The 9,926-nt window shown below is 50.9% G+C and overlaps 1 protein-coding gene across 1 annotated transcript in view; it reads right to left on the bottom strand.

The window, feature by feature from the left end:
• Nucleotides 1-916: 916 nt before the first annotated feature.
• The window catches only part of SHANK2 (SH3 and multiple ankyrin repeat domains 2), a 56,904-nt gene continuing 47,894 nt past the window's right edge, over nt 917-9,926 (bottom strand). Inside the window, exon 11 of the mRNA XM_008580783.1 lies at nt 917-4,881. Within this exon, the coding sequence (XP_008579005.1) occupies nt 4,314-4,881 (568 nt within the window). The 3' untranslated portion in view covers nt 917-4,313. The remainder of the gene's footprint in view (nt 4,882-9,926) is intronic.

Below are 9,926 nucleotides of genomic sequence, written 5' to 3'. Positions count from 1 at the left end.
CTTAAAATGCCTTAAATAAAGTTCAAGTAAAAGAAAAAAGTCTTCCAATAATTTTTTTCCTAACAAGACAAACTAATGTATTCATCTAGGAAAAGAGGTCTGCAGCGAACCATTGGACAGTGAAGTGGGCGGGGGGAAAGGGGGCCCTAAGGTTTGGGAGAAACTATTGAATGGTGAACTACAAAAGATATGAGGACTCAAGCTTTTCATGAACATGGAAACACAGTGGCTGCTCTTCCAACGGAGAATGGGCCAAACAGGAGACACCATTCAGGAACTAAAGACAAGTTTTCACTGATGAGGCCAAAGAAGAGGTTCAATGTTTAAGTTTAAAGTATGCTTCCCTAAAGCGGAAGGGATAGCCCATGTCTTCCTGGCTCAATTCTTTGCCAAGACACATTCTCTCTTGCTCCAAGCCTTAGTATGTTGCTTGCTTATCAAAACATTGTTAGGTTTATGTCAACCAGAGAGGCTGCCCGGTTCTGCAGCTCCCGTGGCCTTACAGCTCGAAGACCACCAGCTGGGGATGTCGGGGAGACTCGTATGCTGAGGAGAGAGATCCGAATCTGGCTTTTCCTCTGTGGCACCCCTGCTGCCACCCCAAAACAAACAGGAAAGCCAAGCCTCAGCTCCACGCTTACAGGAGTGTTCACAAAATCCGATTTTGGCATTTTACACAGCTCTGAAATAATATACTTGTTTCCATTGACACATTGAGAATACCTTAAGGAAATGCAATTAAGGCAAATCAGCTCAATGCTGCAAGCATTTTTACTATTTGATGGAAGATATCGTCTGGTCACTTTTATGGAGGTAAAGCTGATGATGTTTCAAATAATCTATCAGATTGCAAGTCTGGCAACTTTTTGTTTGTTTAATTCAGACAGTTTTCATTGTTTGCAATCAGAACCACAACCTTAGTGCAATAGTATATTTATTTTTTTACAGTAATTTTGGTTGCCATACAAGAGATTTAAGGATTGGGAGAAAGTGCAAATTACAGGAGCTTGTTTTTTTCTTTTCTTTTTTTAATAAAAGTCTAAAAAGAATAAAAGCACAAAAGTTACAGCAACATAGATAATGCAAACACATGTTGTTGTTACACAAACTTAGTGTGAAACATATTAGTATTTTAAAAAACAAAAAAAAATCGTTAATGGGAAAATCAATATTTGTGGCCCACACACAAAAAGTCATTGCCAGATCAACTGGGTAATGCTTAGTTGTTCAATAACTCAGAAAAAAGAAGTCACCATTTTATTAACTAAAGTACCACAAATAATTCACTTTGTGATATGTAAAATTCAGCAAACCAACAGTCACACTGAGTCATTTTTGTATTATGTGAATTAACTTAAAATGTGCACAGACACCCTGGGGAAGGTATCTTGGCAGGTGTACATAATTTACATCTTGAGAAATTTTGGTTTTGTATACACAATATTACAGAAACTAGGCATGTAAATGCAGTTTATTTAAATTACAGTATATAACAAAAGTTGATCTTAAAACCTGGAATAATATTAACATGATCTTCATATGAGCAGTTTAACATTTGTTCCACCATTAAAGAGGGTCATGGAATAGGGCCTGGTCCTAACACGTCCCAAAGGGGAGAACAGTGGGCGGCGGTTTGGATGAGGAACTATTGCTTTCTGTAGCAAAACGGTCACATAGAGCTGGAGACCGATTCACCTCGGCAACGTGGGTCTAATTGGTTGGTCAGTGCAGGTTCTGATGGGTCCTATTACTTTTCCATAATAAGACAATGTGAAAACAAACTCTTATCAGCTCTTGAGTCTTCCCGTCAGCTTGCCTCTGGTTTGTGGCACATGGCTTGCAGTCTCTTTTAGGAAGGGAGCAAGAGGCGGCTGTCACCCACTCCGTGGGTCCAGAGCCACCAGGCTGTGACGGGTTACCGTCTACAGCGGTTTCTTTACTCTCCTTTCATCTAGCGTTTTGCCTGGCACTGAGCATAGAGGTAACAAAAACTGTAGGCAAAGGAAAAGAGAGCCATGAAGTGTATACTTAATGAATTTTGCAATATCACCAAATGGAAGACGGATTAATGGCCCAACCACCATTTTTTCCTTTTCTGTCATACGGGGCGGCCTCAGCAGGCCACCTATAGTATCCTGGCTTGAAATTTCTCTCGAGTAATATTCACTCATCTCACGATGGAAAAAATTGAAAGTACATGAAGCACAACGCCTTAATATCCAATTAATTTCAAGCTGGATAGAATAATTCAAATATCAAGATGGACCTGCAGAAGGTTTTGGGACAGAATAAGGTCCGAAGACTCAGCTTCCCAATCGGGGCTTGGGGGGAAAGGGGTGTGTGTGATGTGTGTGTTTGGTTTTTGTTTTTGGAGAAACTGCTGCATTGTGAATTGTAACCACTTTTGAAGAAATAATTGTCCTTCAATTACGAAGTTCTAGCAAAGATAGAAAATATAACACAGCTCTGCTGGTTCAGATGCATCCAAATAAGGTTGATTTAAAAAGGTCATACTTTTATAATTATTCCACAGAAATAGTATTATTAAATCACAAAAGTTTTTTTTTTCTTTAACTTTCTAGCACTGAAGTGGCACAAAGGCTGCCTAGTAGACCAGCCACTTTTTTTTTTCTTAAAATATTGTGCTTATAAACTATCTGTACAACTATTTAAACTTGCAGTAAAGAAAGAGATTTTAGATTGCTAAATTTTATGTGTTCACTCTAGAGCTGTTCCAGACCTAATCAGACCCTTGGTCGTGAGCATAAAGAAAAAAATGAAAAAAAAAAAGTCATGTTTTATAATTAGAGATGGGCTGGGCTAGTTCTGAAATCACAATAAAACGAAAAACCTGACAGTATCCTCCAAGTGTGGGAGAATGTGCTGGAAGCCTGACTGGACGTTTTGCAGCCCATGTGCAATGGGCGACCTCCCCTGGACATTAGAGGGATCGTTACAGGGGAGAGAGACTCCAGGGACAACACAGCCCTGCCAGGGAGGCCAGACCGGCAGTCCAGGAGGCCCTGCTTTGCTTTCTCCACGTATCTGCTCTTCTCCCTGAGCCTGCACCACTTCTCTTCCCAACCTCGGTGCCTGTTTACACTCCTTACCCACTGGGTCCTCAAAGAACCTGTTATACTGTTAAGACAGCTGGTGGGATTCCTGGACACCCAGAGAAAAAGGGGAAAGCCCCTAAATACCATCTTATCTGGCCTCCGAGAACAAAAGGGCTGTCTCAGCGGAGATGCTCACCCTTGGCCGGGCTAGAACTGAGGTCACTGTACCCGACACAGCTCTCAGTGAAGATACCGTTTCACCTGGTGGCAGCACGTGGACTACCGTGAGCCGTGTCCTCATGTCAAAGTGGACGCTCACCTGCTCTGATCTTTGTAAGAGCTCAGCACTCAGCAATTCAACAAGAATTTTGAGAGGCAGAGAAACCCTTTCTCTTGATTCTAGATAGATCCTCTTGGCAGACAACTGCCCTTGTCTTTAGGGAGACCTTGGACACAGGCAGCACACGCTGGCTGGTTCCCATGGCCAGGTCTCCCCTCCTCCTTGGAATCGTGACTTTGTGCTTTGACTAACTCCGTGTGACATCTGTTTGGCCACCTTGGAATTATGCTCATAGGTTTGTAGAAATAAAGAAAGCAAGCTAAGCAAAGCCGGGCACGATCCTGTTCAACTCCCCACCACTGCCAAGAACCTCATGGCCAAAGAACCACGGATGCACGTCCCAGGAGGAGACGGGGTAAAGAATCTGTATAGGAAAAAAAATTTCTCTACCTTTCAGGCCTAAGAAGGGCACCAGACAAACCTGTCTGGGAGCATCTCACTACAAGCAAAGTACAGGAAAGAGAAAGGAGCATGGGAGCATCAGCGTCCTCCAAGAGGCCACGCACTGAGGAAAGGCCTCGGGCCAGGGCCAGGGCGGTGACAGCTGCCCGGAGAGCAGAGGACGGAGGTCTCAGGAGGTGTCTGCCTGCAACAGCAAGAATCCCGTGTGACACCGGCGGGGAGCCTCTGGGGCCCGGCAGGGTGAGGTCACCTGCATGCTGGGAGGCAGGTGGGGAATCTCCTTCCGTGTTAGAAAAGCTCTCTCCCCTAGTCCCCTGACGCAGAGAGCCAGGGGGTGTCGAGGCCTTTGCTCAGCCACGCCGTGGACACACTTAGCATTTCTTTGGGTACCAGGAGACAAACCCATGGAACGGGGCTGGTGCTCACAGACTTGGCTCGGCTCTCCAAACATTTCAGTGTAAGCCCATCTCTACTTATAACAAGCAGCAGTCTGTAAAGGGGAAGGCCAGCCGTCCTTATCTGTCCAGCAGCTGCTTTAAAGCCCTTTCTATGTTCATCCTGTGCCCGACTCGAGTCACCCCAAGGTCTATCAGGTCCTCCTTCTGAAGGTTTGGCAGGTGACTGCCGTCGATCTCATTGTCCATGAAGGTCTCCTTATGTTCACCCAAGTTCAGACTTTCTAGCCAATCTGCCACATCTGGCTTAGTCCACAGGTGGACAGGTTTAGTTGTAAAAGGCTTATTTGAGATTGGCTGTTGGAGTATTGATGGAGAGGGCGACCTGCTGCGTCCCGCGGGGTTCAAGCCAAATAGGTCCCCGGAAGGGGGCTGGCTGGGAAGGCTGAAGACGTCTGCGAGAGTGGGAGGGGACGCGGCGGCAGCGGACGGAGGGGCGGGCAGGATCTCTTTGCTCAGCTCTGTTGGTGAGACCACAGGGCTGGGGGCACGTCTGGTCCCTGAGGTCCTGCTTTCGTAGTCAGGAGGCCGGCTCTGCAGGGTGATGGGCTGGGAGGTGCCAGGGCGAACAGTGAAAGTGACTGTCGTGCTCCGTGTACCTGAGACTGTGCTCATGATCTCCGGGCTTCTGAAACAGCAACAGAGAAAACCATCACAAGCCAGGTCACCAAGTCAGGCCAACAGGATGCAGACCACCAAGGAAGGGGAGGAAGACACTCAAACCACACCAGAATGTCTAGTGGCAGGTGCACTGGCAGTGAGCAAATGCTTTGCCATGCCAGGATGGGGGCGGGGGAGAAAGGAGCAGGAGGCAGTTCTAGGAAGACTCCAGAGCACACCAAGCCAGCCACTCACCCGAACCCAGGACAGGAGCAGCTGGGGAGAGGTGAGGGTGGCCAGCAAGTCACATGTAAAGGCTCACTCGGGCCAGGCATGAAGACAGGGCCAGAGTGAAGTCCTGTCCCTGGGAGGATCATGCCTGGTGACATCACCAGTACCTCTCGAGGAAGTGGCCTGCCTCCATTTCAGCAGGTAGAAGGGAGAGCACGTTGAGGAGAGACCCTCTCTCTCAAGCATCTGGCAGTCCTCCAGCTTTTTGGCTTAAACAGACACGTGCAGGGAAGGATGCTTCCCAGGCTGGCCCTGTTTCATTAACTGCAACCCCCACAGCTACTTGGGGCACTCACCCACAAACCCAGAGAACAAGAAGTCTGTCAGTTCCGTGTGCACCGAGCTGACCTACTGAGAGGGTTTGCTTTACAAGGTCACACTGTCCCACACTGATGGATGGTTTTGTTGCAGAATGAGTCGGGTGCATTTATGTATTTTGTTTAGCCCCTTTCGTGTGAGAGACTCACTAGGAGGATATATAATCCTTACCAAAAAGCAGAAATACGAAAGGGACCCCGTTTTCCCCAGCAGTGGCCACGAGAGTCCTTGGAAGTCCCCATGTGCCCTTCCTGCTCTGGCTGGGCAGGTAAAGCCCTTGGAGCTGGAACGGGGACAGACCCAAGTCTTCTAGGTGTAGCCTGTGCTGGCCCCAACGAGGAAGTGGGCTGACTCGCCTGGGGAGGTCACATCTCAGTAACGACAAGTCCGTGGTCCGCATGCTCACCTACACGGAGCTGGTCTCTTTATGGGCGGCTCCCTCACTGGTTTTGACTAAGGCCCACGGCAGGCTTTCTGGCTGTCCCCAGAAAAGAACAGCTGCCCCCCAACTGGAGGCATGTCCGTGCTACTGCCCCTGGGAAAGCCACAGCCGCTGGGAGGTGCAGGAGTAGGTGGCTGTCTCTTGCCTTTCAAGCGTGTCTACATGCATGTGGGTGGACCCCACCTCTCCTGGAAAGATCCATCCCACCACAAGTCCCCCTCAGGGTCCGGACTTGAGAGATGGCTGTTGGAGTCCTGGCTGTGCCAAATACCAGCTTAGGCACACTTATAGCCCACATGTCTCCATGTCTCCATGTCTAAATGGGCTCCTCTCCCTCCCCTGGTGGGACAGCCTGGGTGGAGATGCTCTGGACAACGTGAGGGACGGCACAGGGGTGATGGACGTTATGACTATGAATGACAGTGGACTCTGCGATGTCTCAGCGACAGGGTCATGGGTGAGAGGACAAAAGGAAGGGATGCTGGTGTGCGGGGAGACCCTGAGGACAAGTCCCTGGAGCCCAGGACTTCTGCTGTCAGACAGTGCCATCAACTTGCATTGTGATTGTGTTCGGAGATTGACAGCTGACCAGTTAGAGAACCATTGCTTGAAGAGAAGCCCAAAGACCCTTCATCAACCCCCCGTGAGAGACTGGTGGGGTGTGAGGGGTCCTGAGTCCATCTCCAAGCTGCTGAAACAGCACTGCTGGGGAGAGGACCCCCGTGAGCTTTGAACCCCCTTGGTCAGGCACTGGTCCCAGTCCAGGGCACCAAGAAGCTCCTGGGCCAGAGCCTGCACGGGAGCTCAGCGGAGGGGCCAGCGGCAGACAGGCCGTGCTGCTGCTCGGTTCGCTTGTCTCTTTCTGTCCTTTCCTTCTGCTGTTTGCTGTCTTTACTACCGATGTGTATGCATTTGGTTAAAACCACCAACTGGCTACTCAGGCGCCTCTGAGCCTGTGACCTTTCTCACTGGTGTCAGCCATTGTTACTTCAAGTATGGAATATTCCACGGTGAGAAAGGAGGAGCGGGCCTGTGCCGTGCATGGACCGGGCTTCAGTCCTGCTGTGAGAAGTGTCTCCAGGGGTGGGTGGTGCACAGTGCTGGGCCAGGACACCCTCCACCCACAAGGTGTTCATATGCACTGTCCTGGAGGGCTGGGTGCCCAGAATGGGGTTTGTTACAGCAGGGTACCCCCAGTGGTGATTGGTTTTCCTGGTTCCTGGTTACACCCACAGGTACAAGGCAGCCCAGGTGAGACTGAGGACTCCACTTCTGCCAGGCTCAGTTACTCCGAATCAAACCGCTGGAGCCCAGCTGGGCTTCACATGCAGGGGAGAGGAGCCAGCACCCTCTGGTGTCTAGAATTAGGGTCTCCAGAGAGAGGTGGGCTGTAGACACAGTGAGGATGTAAGAGGAAACCAGCAGCGCCCCCGCCACCACCTCCCTGCCCGAATAGAACAGAAAGGCCCACTCCCAGTTCCCACTTGAGCAAAAGGCAGCGCTTCCAGACGGCTGGTCACCGTGTCCGCTCCACAGCCTGCGGCACCCGCGTCTGTTTTGGGGAAGGCTCATTTTTTCCCACTTTGATAGCTAACTAAGATGGTAGAAATAAAATTAGGAGAAAGTATAAAAACACTCAATTCAGAGGTGATCTGAGTGTTAATTAGGGCCAAGCACCTTTGGCGAAGAGGTAATTTTTTGGTCAAGTGGGAAAACATCCTACAAGGACACATTTCCTCAGGTGAGACTCGGGGGACGGGGTCCGGATGTGCTGTCCCTAGAGCTGACTTTGCTCGGTGGCTGTGCCTGTGACCTGCCGTGGGCTCAGCACGCAGCACACTGGGGGAGTGACCTTGTTGCTCATTAGCTCGTGAAGCTCAGGCCTGAGAATCCCCCAAAGTGATGTCACCTGCCTTAAACCGGGGCAGTGTTTGCCAGGGGGCATCTCTTACCCAGGGGATGGGCGCCCACTCCACCCTCACCGTGGAAAGAGCCTGCCGTTCCCAGGGAGTGGGGCTCTGTTCTGTTTGTTTGTTTGTTTAAGGAAAGGCTCTGTAGGCAGCTGTGCTTGTGGCCAGGAGGTGAAGAGGAGGCTCCTGAAACCCTTGTGGGCAGAGCGGGAGGCAGTGCACACACGCGGTCACGCGCATCTCCGCCGGGCACTTACTTGGGCTCAGCACGACCCTCTTCTGTTATCACCCATCACGGGAGCAAATGAAAATGACAAAATGGAATGGCTTGAGACAACACTGCAAAATTAACTAAAAAGAGAAAAACAGCAGCTTCTTTCGACGGATGCAGGGATAGCAGGGTGCAGACCCTGGCAGCCACAACCCCTGCCCAGAATCATGAAAACCAACAGGGGTGTCGCTGTCACGTGCAGATGAGAAGGTCACAGCCTTGTTTCTTTGCCTTGGGAGAGCGAAAATCACTTATAAAGAAGGAAAATATTCAGGGAGGATTTGTTAAGAAAGAGAAAACAGTGGTACTGGAATGATGTTAGCCTCTGCCTGCTACTCAGGCTTCTGAGCCGTCTTCTCTTCCGTGGCTTGGGAAGGATAATCCAACATTCTCCATGGGGGAGGCCACCCCTCGACACCCCTGGGATGAGGGCTTTGCTTTAGGTCTGCACCGTGAGATGACAGCTAATGACGTCAGCTAATGACGGCAGCATCACACCTGCCACGTGCTTGGGTCCTGCCAATGCCCCTGCCCCATGGCTGCAGAACAGAATCACCAGAGTTTGAGAAGGGGAGCGAGGGCCTGCCCGCGGCTGCCCACCCTGCCCTGCTCCTCTGAAGCTCGACTCTCGCTCGCTCAGTGAATCACAATGACATTATTCACTGGTCCCCCCGGCTGCACAGATCGTTAGGTTGCTAAGCAACCGCCGGGCTCCCGGGCGGAGCGCACAGGAATCTGTGGGCCTGATCTGGAGCACACACTCACGCCGCGCCCCTGGATTACCACCCTAGCCTGCCTTTTAAATCAAACCCATAAAGAAACATGAGAACTTAAAAAAATCGAGAGCTGTTGAGACGCCCGAGGCACACTGTTGTCTGGTCAGTCAGCAGTTACTGGGTGAGGGGCACACACGCACGTGCTTTTCAGTGTCTACAGATTCAGCTCGGCTCCTGAGCAGGAACTGGACGTGGGCCAGAGGCTGCTCGGGGGCACCAGGGACAGTGCTGCCCGTCCCTGATGGGCTGCCTGCCGAGGGCCCGCCTCTGGCACTGGGGCTCCGAGTCCTTTAGGCTTAAAACTGCAGCACGCCCGGCCACACCGCTGCATTTTTGTTCCTGTGGAGTTTTAGTGACGAGCCCCCATCTTACATGCAAAACGGCACTATTTCCAAACTGCTCGCTCTCTTTTATTTTTTTGGTGGCTGGCTGCTGCAGGGATCAAACCCTGGACCTTGGTGTTATCAGCACCACGCTCTAACCAGGCAGCTCACTTACCAGGCAGCCCCTCTGCTCTCTTGCTAAGTTACTCTATCTGTATAGCTTCCCGGTAAGTGGGGCATTGAGAAGACAGATAACCAGGGCCACCAAGTCATTAACTAGTTTACTCAAGGCCATGGGCGTTGGGACTGCAGTCAACGCCTCTCACTTGGCCGGTGCTCTGCACTGCACATGTCCCAGTGGGGACGTACTGATGCTTCCGGGGACTTAGGCTGCATCAGCAGCCGCGGGCTCTCAGTACACTGACTGGGTCCTGGTCGTCTGTCTTCAGTCCTCAGGGCCTGGCCCAGGAGAGGGGCACAATCAACCATTGTCCAATGAATGGCTGATGATATTATACCCGTTTCCCAGATCGGAAAGTTAAGTGGCTTGACCAAGATTCCAGAGCCAGACCTAGGAGTGGGTTGGGCTCCCTGGGGTTCAAGACCTAGGGGTGGGGTGGGCTTCCCGGGGTTCAAGACCTAGGAGTGGGGTGGGCTCCCTGGGGTTCAAGACCTAGGAGTGGGGTGGGCCCCCCGGGGTTCAAGACCTAGGAGTGGGGTGGGCCCCCCGGGGTTCAAGACC

This window comes from Galeopterus variegatus, unplaced genomic scaffold (assembly GCF_000696425.1).
Source record: "Galeopterus variegatus unplaced genomic scaffold, G_variegatus-3.0.2 Scaffold2158, whole genome shotgun sequence".
NCBI lineage: Eukaryota > Metazoa > Chordata > Mammalia > Dermoptera > Cynocephalidae > Galeopterus > Galeopterus variegatus.
Note: the sequence above shows the minus strand (reverse complement) of the source record. Positions and strands in the feature narration are given on the sequence as shown.